Source organism: Triticum aestivum, chromosome 1B (genome assembly GCF_018294505.1).
Source record: "Triticum aestivum cultivar Chinese Spring chromosome 1B, IWGSC CS RefSeq v2.1, whole genome shotgun sequence".
In the NCBI taxonomy this organism is placed as follows: Eukaryota; Viridiplantae; Streptophyta; class Magnoliopsida; order Poales; family Poaceae; genus Triticum; species Triticum aestivum.
The window spans coordinates 566,902,988-566,922,073 of NC_057795.1; the positions used below are offsets into that span (position 1 = coordinate 566,902,988).

General features: G+C 50.2%; 2 protein-coding genes across 2 annotated transcripts; both read left to right on the forward strand.

The window, feature by feature from the left end:
• The first annotated feature begins 9,440 nt into the window (after window positions 1–9,440).
• LOC123079874 (protein FAR1-RELATED SEQUENCE 5) lies at window positions 9,441–12,360 on the forward strand. The gene is made up of 5 exons (XM_044502704.1): window positions 9,441–9,566; window positions 9,653–9,751; window positions 9,838–11,503; window positions 11,597–12,019; window positions 12,104–12,360. The coding sequence occupies exons 1-5, from the start codon at window positions 9,492–9,494 to the stop codon at window positions 12,358–12,360; spliced, it is 2,520 nt and encodes an 839-aa protein (XP_044358639.1). The 5' UTR covers window positions 9,441–9,491.
• A 3,237-nt stretch (window positions 12,361–15,597) lies between these two features.
• LOC123138832 (GDSL esterase/lipase At5g45910) lies at window positions 15,598–18,276 on the forward strand. Its single transcript, XM_044558697.1, has 4 exons — window positions 15,598–15,921; window positions 16,013–16,368; window positions 16,503–16,776; window positions 17,837–18,276. Exons 1-4 carry the CDS (start codon window positions 15,681–15,683, stop codon window positions 18,052–18,054), a joined length of 1,089 nt encoding a protein of 362 aa, XP_044414632.1. The 5' UTR covers window positions 15,598–15,680; the 3' UTR covers window positions 18,055–18,276.
• Window positions 18,277–19,086: the final 810 nt, after the last annotated feature.

Genomic DNA, 19,086 nt, shown 5'->3' on the forward strand with positions numbered 1-19,086 from the left:
CGCTTGGTAGTTTCTTGTTGTCTTTTTGCCTCTGGTTTGTGCGTGTTCTTGTGGTTTCTTCTGTGTGAAAAGTTTCCATGCAAAGGCTTTTTCTTCTCATGTTGAAACTTGCGGTGACTTGAGCTCACGGTACTACCGCGGCCAGCTATGGTACTACCGCAGCCAGCCACGGTACTAACGCTTGCGGGAGAACAGTACTACCGTCACCACGCGACAGTACTACAGCCACTCGTCTGCCTCCAAGCGAAATGTCAAGCACTTAGCTAAGGGCATGGATGAGATAGCCCAAGCTGATTATGTCCGTCTCAGGAAGCTTCACCCTTATGTGCACCCGCATTCCACTTTCAGAGGCTGTGAGCTATTCTGGAACAAGCAACAGACCAACATCTATCTGGATGTCATCAATAACAAGCAGAATACCTATGTGGAGGTGAAGTGGATTGATATGCATCACATGAGGAAGGACAAGTTCCGTGACTACTTTGGAGAGGCTCTGGACTTGGTGGAGCAGTTTGGCATTGAGCATGTGTTAACCTTCCACCTCGACTATGACCCTGAGCTTATCTGTCAGTTCTTTGCCTCAGTCTACTTTCACTCCGATGAGGAACGGAGGATGACCTGGATGACCAATGGCCGTAAGCTGTCTGCTACCTGGAAGGAGTTCATGGATCTTCTCCAGGTTCCTGATGATGGTCTCAACTCTCCAGTGGGTGTTCGCCCCCATGCCAATGCTGAGTCTGCCAGCAAGGACAGGTTTGCCCCATTCATGGTTGAGAAGGCGCTCGCCAATGGCAAGACAACTTTGGTGCTCAACCCTTTCCTGGATATCATGTATCGCATCTTCCGCAACTCCCTGTTCCCTCGCATCGGTGACAAAGACAAGGTTCATGCCTATATGGTGGACATGATGCTCATCTGCGAGGAGGCTCGTTCATCTCAATCTCAGCCACTTGATGTCTCACACATCATGTGGTGTGAGCTCCGGTTTGCAGTGTTCAACCGCAAGGTGCCTATCTATGGGCCCTATCTGTTTCTGCTGATTTCGAAGACTTGGGAGAAAATGTTCCCTGATGAGGAGTTTCTTGCTCCAGACTGGGTTCTCCATGAGCCCATCTGCCTGCGTATCAAATCCAACTGGGCCAACACCACTACTTGTGCCGAGGCGACTGCTGCTAGGGCTGTTGTTGATGAGGAGGATGCTGGCGCCGAGGATGTTGCTGAGGGCCGTGCTGCTAGGCCTTCCTAGAGTGCCGCTATGCCATCATGGGCCAAGAAGCTGAAGGACAAGATGAAGACTCTTTTCTGCATGCAAGCCAAGGGGCAGTACAGGACTCATGTGGCGTCCAAGGAGAGTCGTTGCTGGGACAACAAGATCTTGCAGCTCTATGGTGAGGCAGTGTCTGGCGGGTCTGAGGAGCACATCACTCCAGAGGCCGAGTGGATGGAGAAGCAGGGCTACAGGTGGACTGAGTCTGAGGAGGATGTCGAGGAGAACATCCCTGCTGCCGAGGAGACCGATGGAGAGGCTTGGGACGAGTTCTCTGCTTGAGCCACCTCTTGTGTGTAGGTGTCCTCTCTGCCTTTTTGGCATCTCGATGCGAAAGGGGGAGAGAGTGTAGGGATTTGTGAGTGTGTCGTGTGTTTTCTGCTTTCTCGTTTGAACTATTTGCTGCTTTCTCGTTTGAACCTCGGTAGCTTTACTTCGTATGGTGTAAGACATATGCACTCTATCGATCCTAGCGAGCTTGTGTTATATTGTGTTATCTTTATGCTATGCTATGCTTATTATCATGCCTTGGTCTCTAAAATATAGGGGGAGTGTTGATCCTAGTCTGTGTGCTATGCAGTCCAAAGCATTCATCTAAAGTGCACACATCTAGGGGGAGCCCGTCTATATTTTAGAGCGGTGGGGTTTGCACCTGCTCTAAATTATCTTATCTATATGCAAATCCCGTGTTGTCATCAATCCACCAAAAAGGGGGAGATTGTAAGGGCATATTTATCCCTCAGGTGTTTTGGTGATTGATGACAATGCATTTGCGGACTAATCGTGTGCCTTGAGTTTCTCAGATACTTCATCTCTAGGCATGAGACAATTCGGTGCCCCTCGGAGACTATTGAAGTCGGCGTTGTTCTACGGTTCTCGTTGGTGGTTTTGAGTCGTAGGAGAGCCGTACTATTAAGAGGGGGTCCGCGTCGGAAAGGTTTGGGTGGAATCAACACGTACACTTGTTCCTCCTTTCCCTGCATTTTGGAGCTTTCCTTTGTTATCTTGGTTGTGCGGAAATCTGACAACTACTGTTGTACTTGCGGTAGTACCGCAAGTACACGCGGTAGTACCGCTGTGTGTCACGGTAGTACCGCTCATCTGGAGTGGTAGTACCGCGGCTCCCAGGCCTTGTGCCGCTCCGGTGCGGTAGTAGGGGCGGATGTAATTTTTTACATCCGCACCCTCCACGGTAGTACCGCTCGTCCAGCGTGGTAGTACCGCGGGGGCCCACGGTAGTACCGCTCCCTAGGAGTCGTACTACCGTGGCCCTCCTACCTAGTACCGCTGTGTCGCGGTAGTAGGCGCGGATGTAACTTTTTACATCCACGCCCGCACGGTAGTACCGCGCCTCGCGAGCGGTAGTACCGCGTCGGGTTTTTGTACCACCTCAGTTTCAGCGGAAGTAGGCACAGATGTAATTTATTTCATCCGCGCCCTTCCCAGGCCGTGACTTTCCTGCCATGCGGTAGTACCGCAAGTGGGTGCGGTAGTACCGCGCGAGCGGTAGTACTGCCCCCTTGTCAGGCTAGTTCCGGCTTGTGCTGCTGTCGCGGTAGTACCGTGGTCAGCCACGGTAGTACCGCACAACCTCGCGGTAGTACCGCTCCCCTGGAGCGGTAGTACCGTGTGTCGCGGGCTGAACATGTGGATAACGGTTGGATTTTTTCCACGACTATATAAGGGGTGTCTTCTACCTCTAGTTGACCACCTCTTCCATCTCTAAGCTCCATTGTTGCTCCAAGCTCCATTTTCACTCGATCTCTCTCCCTAGCCAATCAAACTTGTTGATTTGCTCGGGATTGGGTGACAAGTGCCCGATCTACACTTCCACCACAGGATATTTGATTCCCCCCCACTTATCCCTTGCGGATCTTGTTATTCTTGGGTGTTGAGCACCCTAGACGGTTGAGGTCACCTCGAAGCCATACTCCATTGTGGTGAAGCTTCGCGGGATTATTGGGAGCCTCCAAGTGTTGTGGAGATAGCCCCAATCTTGTTTGTAAAGGTCCGGTTGCCGCCTTCAAGGGCTCCAATAGTGGAATCACGGCATCTCGCATTGTGTGAGGGCGTGAGGAGATTACGGTGGCCCTAGTGGCTTCTTGGGGAGCATTGTGCCTCCACACCGCTCTAACGGAGACGTACTTCCCCTTAAAAGGAAGGAACTTCGGTAACACATCCTCGTCTCCACCGGCTCCACTCTTGGTTATCTTATCCCTTTACTTTTGCAAGCTTACTTGTGCTATATCCATTGCTTGCTTGTGTGCTTATTGTCTTTGCATCATATAGGTTGTCCACGTAGTTGCACATCTAGACAACCTATTTCATTGCAAGGTTTAAATTGTTAAAGAAAAGTCTAAAAATTGTTAGTTGCCTATTCACCCCCCTCTAGTCAACCATATCGATCCTTTCAGCAGGTGAGGCGAAAGATGGTGCCATGGGACACAAGTAAATTGCGGACGGCGACATTGTCAAACTCCTTGCCATTGTCAGTTTGCAAGGCGAGAATGGGACGACCGAACTGTGTGGTGACATATGAATAAAAAGCGGTGAGTGTGGCAAGAGCGTCGGACTTGCGACGGAGAGGGAAGGTCCACACGTAATGAGTAAAGTCATCCAATATCACCAGATAGTATAAATAGCCCGTGTTGCTAGCGACCGGGGACGTCCAAACGTCACTATGCAATAACTGAAACGGAAAGGTGGAAATGTTTGTAGACTCTCTAAAGGGAAGACGAACATGCTTGCCAAGACGGCAAGCCTCACAAGTGTGGTCATCGACCTTATTACATGAGAAGGAAAAACTCTGAAGAATCTGACGCATAATGATGGAGTTGGGATGACCAAGACGGGCATGCCAAAGATCGACACTGGCGGCGAAGGCGACGGGGTGACGGGTGGTGGTGGCGCCGGAGGGATGCACTGGGTAAAGCTCGTCCGGGCTATCACATCGGTGGAGCACCATCCGTGTACGGGCGTCCTTCACAGCAAAACCGATATCGTCAAATTCAACAGTTATAGGATTCTCACGAGCAAGGCGACGAACGGAAACGAGATTAGTGACTAAGTTAGGAGACACAAGAACATTAGACATATGCACAGGAGTGGAAGTAGAAGGAAACGACATATGACCAACGTGAGTAATGGGTAGAGAGGAACCGTTACCAACGGTGAAACGGGTGGGAGTATGAACGGGAGTGGCAGACGTAAGGTTACCGGGATGAGCAGTCATGTGAGCAGTGGCGCCCGAGTCCATGTACCAGTCACCACCGCCACCATAGGAGCTCGGTGACGGGGCGGAGTGCAAGGCGGCGAGCAAGGCCGGGTCCCACGGCAGTGGCACCTGAGGAGGGTAGGACCCTCCGTAGGCCGGCGCGGGAGCAGCCCCGAAGGCCGGAGTGGTGGCGGCGCCGTTGGGGGGTGCGGCCCCATAAGCCGGCGCGGCGGCGCCATAGGCCGGCGCAGACCCGTAGACGGGTGCTGGCGGGAGGGCGGCACCATAGCCGCTGTAAGGAGCGACGTTTGGCGCGGCGAAGAGGGCCTGGTGACCCGCCGGGCGGGGCCCAAGGATGCCCGGAGCCGGAGCCCGAGGGACCGGCATGGAGTACGCGTGGACGACGCCTGTCCACGGGTTGGTGTCGTACGTCCATGGAGGAGTCACCTGCTGCTGCTGCTGATGCCCCACCCCCCCACCCCCCCGGCGCTTGTTGCTGCTTGCGGCCGCCCCCGCGACGGTTGCCGCGGCGCCCGCCACCCTGTTGCTGGGGGGCAGCGGGAGGGACGGGAGTCGCGGGCGGGAGGGGGAAGTACCCCGGAGCGCGGGGGGCGGCGGCTGCTGGCGCGGCGCGGTTGGGGCGGCCGGTGGAGGGGCGCCGCGGGAGGTGCCGGCGGCGAGGGCGTGGTGCTGCACGCGCTTCTTGACTCCCTTCATCCGGCGCTCCTCCAACCTCAAGTACGCCACAAACTTGGGGAAGGAGGGCTCCGGCATCAAGGTGAGGTTGGAGGCGGCGTTGCCGAAGTCCTCGTTGAGGCCGACGGTGAGTGTGCTGAGGAGGAGGTCGTCGTCCACCTTGGCTCCAATGTCACGGAGCTCCTCCTCCAACGTCTTCAGACGGCGGCAGTAGTCATCAATGGACTGTTCATCCTGGTGACAGTCAAAAAATTCCTGCTGCAAAAAAACGCGGCGCTGAAGCTTGTTGTCGGTGAAGAGGCCGTTCAGCTTGACCCACAGGGCGCGAGCGTCGTCGCCGGCGCTCACGACCGTGTGGAACAAGTCCTTAGAGATGGTGGTGAAGAACCACCGGATGATCGTGGCGTCGATCGCGGTCCACTCGGCGTCATTCACCATGGCGCGGGAGTCCACGGTGCCATCCACGTGGTCCACGAGATTGTTCTCGCGGAAGAGCAGCGTGAAGTACGTCTTCCACGCGAAGTACGTGGAGTTGGAGGCGTCGAGGATGACGGGGACGCGTGCATGGACGTTGATGTCGCGGATCTCGGCGGGGTTGACGGCGAAGGGGTTGAAGTAGGTGGAGGCGTTGGACGACGTGGCGGCGAGGTGGTGGGGAGGCAGCGGCGGCGCGGCTGCAGAGGAGCGGCGCGGCGGCGGGAGGCAGGCGGCACGGCGTGGGGAGGAGGCGCGCGGAGGAGGAAGGGCACGCGGGGAGGAGAGGCGGGGGCGGCGGCTTGGGGCGGCGGCGGCGGCGGGAGATCGCGGCGGCGGCGGCGGCGGCCCGAGGCGGCGGGTAGGGTTAGCGGAAGCGGGGAGATCGACTTGCGATAGATACCATGTAAAGAATGATTTGGTACATCGAGAATACTTGATCGTGCACTAGGCACATATATATATATAGGTACAAGGGATGCGACCGGTATCTTGTCTCCTAAGATACACATACATACGGAGGGAGACAGATACTACAAGTACTGCATACAGGATCCAGACCTACATACATATACACATGTTCAACATGTGTGATATCGGTCACACAATTCGATCGTCCAACGGGGCAAACGATTGAGATAAATGAGTTATGCGCGATGATGGGGAACATCACACATGTTAAAAATAAGTGCATCGTATGCGAAGTTTCACGCTCGGTTTGCTAAAGCCAACTCATGTGTGATAAGTCGTGACAGCCACACGATTCTGTGTGAAGAATTATGTGCTCTAGTAGAAATATGATTGAATACACGAATTGTGTGCGATGAAGGGAAACATCACACACATTTCTTTGAAGTGCATCATGTGTGAAGTTTGGCACACGGTTTACTCACAAGTGTGCGATATTCGCGGTGTCACACACGTGTTAATTAATAAGAAAATTGTGTGTACATGCATCGCCGCATCGTCTTCTTCCGTTTGAGGTCACGCTCTTGCTTGTCCCACACACATCCGTTGCGTCCACTTGCCCTCCTTCCCGCTAGCACACCCCATCTTTTCCCCCTGCATGATCGCCTCGTTGAACTATAAAGAACTCCCGTTGCTGGTCGGCATCGCCACTTATCCCCTCGACACCGCCAACCTCAGCCGCCCCTCCCTCTCCCCACTCTCTCCCACCCTCAAAGGCTAATGCGCGATTGCAACGTGATCTGCAGGCACCATGTAGTAGTCCCGCCAATGGTACGCGTTGTCGACCATGACTGGAAGAAGCGTGTGGTCATTCGCGTGCTCGACGTGTCCCTAGTCGAAGGCACTCGTCGCAACATCGTCGGGACTCCGAAGACGTCCTCCATAGGGGACTTCCGCGGAGTCCTCGTCAGAGATTCATGCAGAGGGCTAACCCGGCCTTCTGCCCATGTGTCCACTAGTGGCCGACCATTTGGGGGCGAACATCTTGCCCTGCTCCAGACGCTAGGGGGGCCTCTCGAGGGTGAGCCAGCGCGTCGTCGCAGTAATCCAATTCCTCCATTTGACGATGCGGATGGGGAGGAGGATGGCGCCGCTTAATTTGGTGACATGCAGAATTCGAGAATCAATGAATTTTTGTTGATGAATGAATCAATGTTGGAATCAATCATCTTCAGTTACTGAATTTACTTTTTTTGTCACACAAATTAGTATTTCAAGTTCACTGCATTGGCATGTAGATCAAAATGCCACCAATCGCATACGATTTATTACATGCAATCTTGTGCGCTGAATCAGAAAAGTAAAATGCGAAATTAGAGAAGACGGGGTCGAAATGCCAAATTGATGGAGAGTCGGCCGCTGTAGCGCCACTGGACATACAACTCATTCTTCCCTCTGTTTAATGGTGTTGTTGCCCGTACCAACCTGCAAGCACTGAAACCAATTAAAAACCTAACCACAATCCAGGAATTAATGGTATTCTCCACGTGCCCCGCCTGCATCCTAGAACCCTATCACACAAGATTATCTTCTGTCGTGTGCTATGGACCCCCCGTCGCACACCACCGCAAGGTGACGGTTCAAAATTACGTGTGCGATAAGGGTTTTTAACTATGTGTGATGGCCTTAACTACACTAGTGAACAAGTAAAAATACTAATTAATTTTCTCCATGATCCATTTCGTTAGGTAAAGTTGACTGATTTTTCCATTCCTTAGGATGTTATAATCCTGTCATCATTACCCAATAATAATATCGTTGTGTTCAGAAACCGTAGGGCAAATCCAACACGAATCGCCATACCGCCTGCGAATGTCAGGACCAGATGCTCCAGACATGTTTACCAATGTAACAACGGCCACCATATTTTTTGGACCGGCCCGAACGTCTGAAATTCCGCAAATCAGCAAGAAACTAGGGGGGGGGGGGGGGGTTGCGGGAGTCCGTACGAAAACCCTACTCTCTCCCACCACTCTAGAACCATCCGCCCCACATTCATGCCAGTCAGAGCAGACACGATCGGATTCCCACCTACCCACATTCATGTGGCTGGCCGCTCGGCGAATGAGAAGCCCACTTCGGCCATTGCCCGCATTGAAGCAGCACGGGTCCGTCTGTCCCTCCTATTTAAGCTGGCCGGTCACGAAAGCAAGCCCTACACCACCACATCGCCGCTTCTCCCCTCCACTCCAAAATCCGCACTCCTCCACCACTGGACGTCAAGATGGGCAAGTCCGATGCCTCCAAGTGGTTACCGTTGTGCTCCTTCGGATCCAGGGGCATTCCGAAACCTGGAGCCTCCAACTATCGTGTTTGGGCCCCTCAAAATCCACGACTCCCCTCAAACGTCAAGTCGTAGCTGATCATTTTAGACGATGATGATCAGAAGCCGCCCCTCCTCGCCAAGGCTGCCACAACGGATGGCTAATTCTCACGGCAGATCGAGATGATGCTGCAGCGGTCGATCATCGACCGCAGTCTGATGGAACTATCTCATGTGCCTCACCATGGCATCCAAATTAGACACCTCATGAAGGCGGATCCGCCCTTCCCACTGCGCATATGTCGATTCCAGCAAGGATGTGGCCCCGCTAGCCTGGGAGCTAGTGGCGTCCGGACACCGTGTAAAAGGAGCAGGAGTCCCTCCGGTGTTCTACAAGTTGCACGGCCGCCTTGATTACCACCTCAATTGCGGCGGTGCATCCTCCTCAGCAGCCACAAGTTTCTCTTTGAGGCAGAGTGTTGGGAGTGGGACAACGAGGCAAGCCATTGGCGTTGGCGAAGACTGACGTCGCGCCTGCATGGGTGTTCGCAGACCTTGCACTTGTGCAGGCGTGGGCCCTAGATCGCTCCAAGACCACCAAGACTGCCACCCACTGCCAACATCGACTCAACAACTATCCCCTCCAAGTGGGGCTGACTGAGTCCGAGTGCTTGCCCCGGCTCCCAGGAAACGGCGGCGGGGCAAGGCGCAGTCCATGGCCGACAATCGCCACTAGGGGGAGGCAGTCGAGCGGCTCCACCGCGAGCATGTAGCGGCGTCCGATCAAGGATGTCGCGACGCCTAGCAAGCCATCCGCCACTGAAGGATGATGACGGCTTGGACAGTGGCGTCAACGGCCTGAACGACGGAGGTCCGGAAAAAAATCTCGTACGACCGGGTCGCACGAGGCCAAACGGGAGACCACCTCGAGCGCATGACATCTGGCGTACGAATCTCAACGCAGCGTTCGCCTGGCTTCCAGCCCAGCCCACCCCACTTCCGTTTCCCACGCCCCACGCCCCGTCCTTTCAGCTTCTAATCTGTTTCATCTTCCAAAACGAAAAAACTCATCTCCGTCTCTTCCATCTCGCCGGCGACGGCGTGCCAAGATGGCGCAGCCCGACGAGGGCAACGAGGCACTGGATCGGGAGACCACCTCTCTGCCCACGGCTACTCCAATCAGGGTAAGTTCAATAATCAGTACACATGCCACACCAAGCACAATCCCCTCTTCCTGAAGCCTCTTTTGATTGATTCAATTACCTTGCAGCAATTTCCGACGACTGAGACTAATGGCCAGCCCTCGATGAGCAGCACACCGGCGGCCTCTGCTCCAGAATCCTCTCTGCCCACAGCTACTCCAACCATGGTAAGTTCAGTAACCAGTACGCATGCAACAGCTAGCACGATCCTCTCTTCCTGAAGCATCTCTTGATTGATTCAATTACCTTGCAGCAATTGCCAAGAACTGAGACTAATGGCCAGCCGAGAATGAGCAACACACCAGTGAATAATCAAGACATACAAGATGCAGATAATACTCCAAGAGTTGGGAAGTGCTTTCAGTCAGAAGAAGAGGCGTACCAATTTTACAATTCTTATGCTCAAACCAAGGGATTTAGCATTAGGAAGTGCCACTTGAAGTTTAGAGCAGATGGGACTTTAAGTTCCAGATATTTTGTTTGTAGCAAGGCAGGTGTGAAAAATGCTAATCCAACACATGTGGCCAAGAAAGAACAAGCTATTTCGAGGACTAATTGTATGGCTCGAGTTCAATTCCGCATCAATCAAGAGGGAATTTGGATTGCTCAGAAAGTTACGCTCGACCACAATCACCAGCTTGTAAGTCCAGATAAGAGGCACATGCTTAGATCTCAGCGTCAACTCTTAGATGCCGATCGCCACATGATTAAGCAAATGAGGACATCGGGAATTAAACAAGCCGAAATATATGATTTTTGCGAGCTTTGGTATGGTAAAGATGCTATACCCTTCTTGCAAATGGATTGCAACAATTATTTGCGAAGTGAGCGCTCAAAGTATTTGGAAACCAAAGATGCACAAACATTAATGGAGTATCTAAAGAACAAGCAAGCTGAGGACCCTTCGTTTTTCTATGCCATGCAGTTAGATGATGATGATGGTACAATAATGAACATCTTTTGGACTGATGGACAAGCTATCATGGACTATTCTGTCTTTGGAGATGCCCTTTCCTTTGACACCACATTTTCAACAAATAAGTTTCAAATGCCATTTGCTCCGTTTATTGGTGTTAATCATCACAAGCAGACTATTCTTTTTGGTGCAGCACTACTATCTAATGAATCTGCAGATACCTTTGAGTGGGTTTTTAGAACCTTTCTACAAGCTATGTCTGGTAAGCAGCCTGAAACAATATTCACCGATCAATGTGCCGCCATTATAAATGCTATTGGAAGGGTTTTCCCAAGAACACGACATCGTCTTTGTTTATGGCATTTGTATCAAAATGCTGCAAAACATCTAAGTCAAGTAATCAGCGACAATGATAATTTTCTTAAAGAATTCAAAAGGTGTGTGTATGAAGATAGATCACTGGCACATTTTGAGAATAGATGGCATGAGCTATTGCTTAAGTATCAGATTGAGGATAATTCTTGGATAAGAAATCTGTACAAGTTGCGTGAGAAGTGGGCTACTATCTATCGGCGGGATTCTTTTAGTGCATATATGACATCAACCCAAAGGAGTGAAGGAATGAACAACGTGTTCAAGAAAACTTTCCGCAAAAGGCTTTGTCTTTCTGAATTGATAGAAGCATATGATAAGTGCATTGCTCGTCTTCGCCGGAAAGAAAAATACGAAGACTACAAGTCACGCCATACCATTCCAGTACCCTGCCTACCAAACCTACCTTTGTTGAAGACTGCGGCTGAATCATATACTAGGACACTCTATTCTGAGTTTCAAGAGGAATTTAAGAAGCAATTCAGTTTATCATGTATTTTCCTGAGCACCGATGGCACAATTAGCACTTACAAGGTGACATCTTTCGAGTACAAGAATGATGAAGCCATAGTGGCTTTCAACCCAGCTACTTTGGAGATATCTTGTTCATGCAAATTGTATGGTTGTGTAGGTACGTAATACATGCTTCCTCGTTTGCCTAAAATTGTTCTAAATGTTGTATGTATATTGTGCAACCCTTCTGAAATTGCTCTAAATGTTGTAGGTATATTGTGCAAGCACGCTCATAAGGTTTTCACATGCTGCAACATCATCATCCTGCCAAGTCAGTACATATCGAACAGATGGACGAAGTATGCAAAACAAGAAATTTTTACATCAAAACTGAATTGCAATGATAGCTTAGAATCCATGTTTGCACATACTAGTCGAAAGATGATTTCACTTGCATTGAAGTGCAAAACATCAAAGGAGGTTCTTACACATCTCAACAATGGTATTGATAAGTTGGCTTTGGAAGCACTAGAATTACTTAGCAATTTAAACTTGGGTGAAGATGAGGACTCTAAAAGTTCCTCCGAAATGACTGGATATGTTGCAAAAACAATGGTGCCATTTAGAGCTCCTGAACGAATAAAAGGTTCAAAGCAAAAAAGATCAAAAGATGTGCTAGAGGGAGCAAAGAAAGGCAAAAAAAGGTACCTTTGCTTGTTCTGTGTGAATAAGTAGCAATGTTTCATTCCTATTTCTTATATCTACATACAATTTGCAGGAAAAGGTACAAACTATCCAGCAAAGGAGTCCGTGTTTGTTCCGTCCGCAGCTGGCCCTTCGGAATATGATTTTGGTGGTACTATAAATCCATCAATATCCATGGCATTTGGAGAGTATCCATCATTTTTAGGTCAACCTATCCAAGGAGAATTCACAAGACTATTGCTTGAGGCTCATGGAGATGGCACAACACCGCCGGCCGCTCGTCAACTGGATTTCAACGGTGGTGCTAGTACATCAAGGTTTCAGCCGTGATGAGCCCGATCGTGCGTTGATGCATAATGTATTGTTGGTTCCTCAATGCTAGTTAGCTGGGCATGTCAGCTATATGGTTTATGTATTTGGTTTAGCATAAAACTAGAGCTATCCTTTTATTTTGCTGCTACGTGTGTGTCACTTGACAATGTTGAACATCTGTTATCAAACATATATTCTATTAAACTGAAGCTATCATTTTCTTCTACTGCTATGTGCTAGTGTTTCACCTGAAGCTATCATTTTCTTCTGCTGCTATGTGTGTATTTCACCTGGCAAATGGTGCTATTTACTTGCTGCAACACAAACTGAAGCTATCATTTTCTTCTGCTGTTATATGCTAGTGTTTCACCTGACAATGGTTTCTACAAAGTTTCTTTTGTCTCTGTCAACTGATCAGTTGTACAACACACACAAGGGTGCATATACTTGGTGCCTTACCAGATATTGGAAGGAAACAACTGATCAGTATGTTCAACAGCACAAATACACTGAAAATGTCGCAACACATTATATGAAGAGTGGACAAGAACAACTATACATTGCAAATTCCACAAGCTTTCATTCACACAGAAATTCGTTTACAACATAGGCCAGTCTTGTAAGAGAATAAAATTCAGAAAGGAAAATACAGAATAGTTGCCTTTGTTCAGGCTTTTACAGCTCAAATCACACACAAAAATCTACAGGAAGTTGTTAGTTGATGTTGTTTGCCGAGAAGCGACCAGGGTGACACAGCAGCGTCGAAACGGTTGGCCGGAGCCAAGGGGCGTATGAAGCCTGTACAATAAGCCGGCAGCGCCGCGAATGTGGCCGAGGAGCATTGCCATGGGCAGCGGCATGACAAGGGTAGATGGCGTGGCGCCGCGAGCTTGGCCGCCGGAAAACATGGTGGGTGCCGGCGGGGATGGAGAGCCACGAGCAGGCCGGCGTCGAGGAGTAGGCCGACGAGCAGCTACGACGGTGCCGCGACCTGGGCCGCCAACGAACGCGGCCGTGCCCGCGGGAATAGAGGACTTCGAGCAGGGGAGTTGGGTCCAGCGTCGAGGAGCACAACGGCGGCGATGTGGCGAGCAGCCGGAGCGGATCACGCCGGCGGCCGGAATTGGGGGCGTCGGAGGAGTTGGGCTAGGGATTTGATGCACGCTCGACCTGGTCTTCGGTTCGGGATAAGGTGACTCTGCGCTGAGATTTGTGCTGCCAGATGTCATGCGCACGAGGTGGTCTCCCGTTTGGCCTCGTGCGACCCGGTCGTACCAGATTTTCTTCCCGGAGGTCCCTATGGCAAAGAAGGCCATGCCTACGGGGTCACCGACCGGTACCTCGCCTTGTTTAGCTTAGCCGGATTCAATTTAGATGGAAAATTGTTAAATTAAAATTTTGTCTGTTTTTTTGAAGCGCCAACCGTAGAACAATTGTTCCACGGTATTTTCTATTAATAATAAAAAAGTTACAATATTTACATAAAAAGAAGGACGACCTATGGTCTCTATCCTATGCCAGTTTTTTCTAACATGGAAATAGAGGAGTAACTTGGAGTTTTAGCAGGGTCTCATTCCAGATGATCCCTGATCCACTGGTGGAGGGTGTACAAATGCTTTGCTTTAATCCTACGAGCCAACAATCTCAAATTCTCTTTTAACCTATATTTCCAACATCGTACACTTGGGGCCTCTTTTCTGAATTTTTTTCCATTCCTTTGACACCAAGTGGCCCAACATCCTTGGATTATAACCTCCATAGCATTGCCCTTGGGCAGAAGCTGGTAAACTATCTCAATATCATCTGAGGAGGATATTCCCAGTCTTTTTCCTTGGTAACACACTATGCCAATAGTCTTGTACAAACTCATTGTCCCAAAAAAGGTGTCTCCGAGTTTCTTCAGTCTTATCATTATAGAGAACACGATCATAGCATTCCAGGTGGAATTTTTTTTCCTTTTGAGTAGATTTCTGGTGTTAAATCTGTCATAAAGCAGCAACCAAAAGAAGATTTTGTGTCTGAGTCTACATGCAGTTTTCCAAAGCCATTTGAATATTTTTAGCTCTTCTTGCTGTGGGTGCAAGTTGTGGTACATTATAATGGATGAGAATTTGCCTTTTCTGACCTTCGCTTATCCATTTGATACCTTGCTTGTGTCTCTACCTGGTTTTGAACTAAATTGTCCAATAGCTGGAACTGATCATATGCCTGGGTGGACATTGGAGTGTAAAACAATTCTATGGCGTTTTGTTGCATCCTCTAGTCTCTAACTGAAATTGATTCATCCCAAGCATACGAGTGCAGTTTAGGAAATTTCTCTTTGAGAGGTTGTTCTAGCCAAGTATCTTGGCAAAGTAACATAGTGCCACCATTTCCCATTTTGCAGTTCGAGTTGTCCTTGAATTCCTTAAGAAGTTTCAAATGAGCTTTCCACCAAGAGGATCCTTCCAATTTATCCCGGGGGTGATTCAACATAGTAAGTTTCCCAGATAAGCTTTACCCAAGGCAGAGATTGCTTGTTGAGAAATTTATGAATGTTCTTCACCATCAGAGCCTTGTTGTGAATCATCACATCCAAGATGCCCAATCCACCTTGATTTTTAGGTCTACAAACTTTGTCCCAAGCAATCAAAGCAGACCCTGCAATTATTTGGCCATATTTTCTCCACGGGAAGGCTCTCAGGTATTTATTTATCTGAGAGGTGATTAGTGTGCTCATAAAGAAGATTGGCAGAGCAGAGAAAACTGATTTTATCAAAAGGAACATCCCATCATATGACAACATAGTAGAGCAACCTGACAATTTTGTCTGTTTGATTGTATATATCGAAATTAACAAATTTAGTCTGTTTAGCATCAAAGTTCGTCCGTTGCCCTTAGCCACTGAGTAACCCAAGTCCTAAAATGTCTTTCTTTCGCTGCGGGGGCCTAAAATGTCTAGTTACAAGTAACTCTCACCTGTCAAGTATCCCAGTCGACCAATCAACACAAAAATTAAAGGCGCTGTACCCATCAGCAAAGCGGCTAGCGGCAGATAAAAAGAGGCCAAAAGAGTCTAAAACGCTTTACGTATCACGCAATATCACAAAGATGCGTACGTGAGTGACAGACTGCGCTGCAGTAGGGCCGGCGTCGTCAGTGAAGGGACGAATATGGCTGGAAGCTGCAGCACGCCGCCCCCAGCAGCAGCAGTCCACCGGGGAAGGCGACGTCCTAACGGCCGCCCAAGCCCGCCTATAAATCCCAACGGATCTCCCCGCCGTAACCACACACCAACGATCGTCGTCTCGTACGACCCCCAACACGTGCGTTGCTGGTAGTTACAGTAATAGTGAGCCATGGCGACGATGAGAGCCGCGCTGCTTGGCGCCGTGGTGCTACTGTGCGCGCTCCGTCACGGCGGGGCGCAGCGGTACGAGGCCATCTACAGCTTCGGCGACTCCATCTCCGACACCGGCAACCTCTGCGTCGGCGGCTGCCCGTCGTGGCTCACCACGGGGCAGTCGCCCTACGGGGAGACCTTCTTCAAGCGCCCCACCGGCCGCTGCTCCGACGGCCGCGTCATCGTCGACTTCCTCGGTACCTACCAACTACTCTCTATGTAAGCTGTAAAGATGGCGGCCGACATGATGGTGAATGTGACAAAGTTGGTATATATGTGTGGGTGCAGCTGAGCACTTTGGGCTGCCGCTGCTGCCGGCGTCCAAGGCCGGCGGCGACTTCAAGAAGGGCGCCAACATGGCGATCATCGGCGCCACCACCATGGACTTCGGCTTCTTCCAGTCCATCGGCCTCAGCGACAAGATTTGGAACAACGGGCCCCTGGACACCCAGATCCAGTGGTTCCGGAAGCTCCTGCCGTCCGCCTGCGGCAAAGACTGCAAGAGGCATCTCTCCAAGTCCCTGTTCGTGGTGGGCGAGTTCGGCGGCAACGACTACAACGCGGCGCTCTTCTCCGGCCGGAGCATGGCCGACGTGAGGGGCTACGTGCCGCGGGTCGTCAGTCACATCGTCCGTGGCCTCGAGGTAACCTACCCCCTACTTTGTCCACCACCTCGCTAATCTCACTGACTCCTCTCAGGTAGGTGGCTCTCCCGGCCAGGTTTGCTGATGTGATCATCTAACACTGTGTGTGTTAATTTGGACGTATTTTTGTGCAGAACATGATCAGACTGGGCGCGATGGACGTGGTGGTGCCGGGGGTGCTCCCCATCGGGTGCTTCCCGATCTACCTGACCCTCTACGGCACCTCCAACGCCGGCGACTACGACGGCGATGGGTGCCTCAAGAGCTACAACGAGCTCTCCACCCACCACAACTCGCTGCTCCGGCGGAGCCTCGGCAACCTCCAGAAGACCTACCCCCGCACCAGGATCATGTACGCCGACTTCTACGCGCAGGTCATCCAGATGATACGGGCCCCTCAGAATTTCGGTAAGCTGATGCAATTTCGTCTTCAAAACTTCAGTTACATATCTATTTTTTTCTTTTTTCTTTTCAAAAAGAGGATAACCCTCGACATCTGCATCATGACGATGCATGCAGCCATATCTATATATACCAACCATGCATTTTCATGTTTAAATTTTTTCCCACGGTGCATTGTTGTACTAATGTGAAGTAGGAATATCCATCCTTGTGTAAAGTCGCTGTGCCCGGCCAAACATCCCTGGCCGGAGCAGCAAGGCGACACCGTCTTTACATGTGAAGTAGGAATCCAGTTGCCGTGACAGAGTTGAAGTTTCGGTGATCACGACACGCACGTCCATTCGGTAGGTGTAGACAGGTAGCTAGGGCACACGGGGGCCATGCACGCACGGCTCATAGCCTACACCTAGCTACTCCTCGAGAGACATACATTTATCCAAAGTTGCGTCACAATACTGCTTTCTTAGACGTAGAGAAAAGCTGGCTAGGTGCATGCACAATAAGCTTTGGGAAATATGGTCTCCTGGATTCTTAGCCCACCGGCGACTCATTCGGCTAATTAGTGGTCGAATTATATATGCTCTCTCTTGGGACCATGACCCCTGTCTCTGTCCTGTCCATATAATTTGGGAATCAATACCCATCTAGCAAACCAGTTGGCATGCATGCATGTCCATCTAGCTAACGGAACACATGATCCAATTATTATGAAATGAGGGCGTGACAGTGTGCGTATAGTATAGTAATACTGACGCCAAAGCACTGTGCATGCATGTGACGGGCTCTTCTTTCCGTGTATAACGGTGTATAATTTGACAGAGAGATGCCCCGAAAAGTCATGTTCACGAAAATAATAATACTAGCATGCCCATGTTCATGATACTGTGCACGATCTCATCCATCACGTACTATAATCGTCTTCTCATGGTCATCACTACATATAGTTGACGTGACAAAGCGGCCGCGATCACGCATCAGGACGCATATTGATTGGCAGTGGTAGTAAAATGAAGAACAAGGATGCATGGTCTGATAAAAACGGCTTTGGTGTATGTGTGGTTTTCAGGCCTCAAGTACGGGCTGAAGGTGTGCTGCGGAGCCGGCGGGCAGGGCAAGTACAACTACAACAACAAGGCGAGGTGCGGCATGTCCGGGGCGAGCGCCTGCTCCGACCCGCAGAACTACCTCATCTGGGACGGCATCCACCTCACCGAGGCGGCATACCGTTCGATCGCCAACGGGTGGCTCAAGGGGCCTTACTGCAGCCCCCGCATCCTGCACTGATCATTTTTATTTATGGATTCGTTGTTTTATTTTATTTATTTTATTGACTTGATGCGTTTTCTGATCAAGTGTGGTGGGATCGATCGATGCGTCGTGCATGTGTGTGTGTGTGTGTGAATGTAACAGCTAATTGATATGATGGATGCTCATGGGGTACTTAATTAATTATTAGGTTGCGTTCGGAGAATGAATGAATGAATAAAGCTAATTGATATGATGGAAGCCCCCCTGATTAACTAAACTGAGGAAATGAACTCAACGAGGTCATCATTTCCCTTGCTATGTTTCGTATGTTCCGCTTGAGCTTGATTTTGGCAATTGATTCCGCATTAATCCATTTGCTATGACGTTCGCGATCGATTTCCTTTATCCGCAATTTTCTTCAAGTCCGGCATGCATATGCGAACCAACATGTGGTTGGATAGTTATAAGGATAGTGGTATCCCCAGCCCACCAGAGTTGAAGTCTAGGCTTAACATTGATGCTCGTATTTTATGGATTTATTTCAGGCCTTCTGATGATGTGCGTTCGGCAGGAGAAGACTTTTCCGTTGACTACAAAGACGTCTGTGGCGACTTCGTCCATCTCAAGACAATATGTCACCTCAGTCTATCAAAGGTGCTAATAGGGGTAGTGTGTACGTGTGTGTTCATAAATGTGAGTGTATGTGCCTATGTATGAGCATCTACGTTGTATTGTGTTAAAAAAGTCAGGCGTGCACATCTGGGTGGCTGTCATTCCCGATCTTGGATTGCTGATGTGGACAAACGGCATCCACAACAAAATTTTCTCACGAGGCCGGTTTTTGCAGGCCGATTTCCCGCGGAACACTTTGAAAATTTCAAAGTTAATAGCATAGGTGCTTAGAGGACCAGATCAGGCTCCGGTCCAGCTGGTCAAGGGTGAAGAGGAAGCCAGGGGTGCCAATGTGCCCTCGGACACCGAGGATTAGGAGCTCAGCTCAAGCCTTTTCCTCCCGAAGATGAGGAATTGTGGTGAAGGGCCTTCTAAATTTTAAGCGTCTGCGCCTAG

Coding starts and splice junctions, on each gene's coding strand:
- LOC123079874 (XM_044502704.1), top strand. CDS start 9,492: ATGGCGCAGCCCGACGAGGGCAACGAGGCACTGGATCGGGAGACCACC. Junction 9,567..9,652: donor CCACGGCTACTCCAATCAGG/GTAAGTTCAATA, acceptor ATTACCTTGCAG/CAATTTCCGACGACTGAGAC. Junction 12,020..12,103: donor GCTAGAGGGAGCAAAGAAAG/GCAAAAAAAGGT, acceptor TACAATTTGCAG/GAAAAGGTACAAACTATCCA.
- LOC123138832 (XM_044558697.1), top strand. CDS start 15,681: ATGGCGACGATGAGAGCCGCGCTGCTTGGCGCCGTGGTGCTACTGTGC. Junction 15,922..16,012: donor CGTCATCGTCGACTTCCTCG/GTACCTACCAAC, acceptor GTGTGGGTGCAG/CTGAGCACTTTGGGCTGCCG. Junction 16,369..16,502: donor ACATCGTCCGTGGCCTCGAG/GTAACCTACCCC, acceptor ATTTTTGTGCAG/AACATGATCAGACTGGGCGC.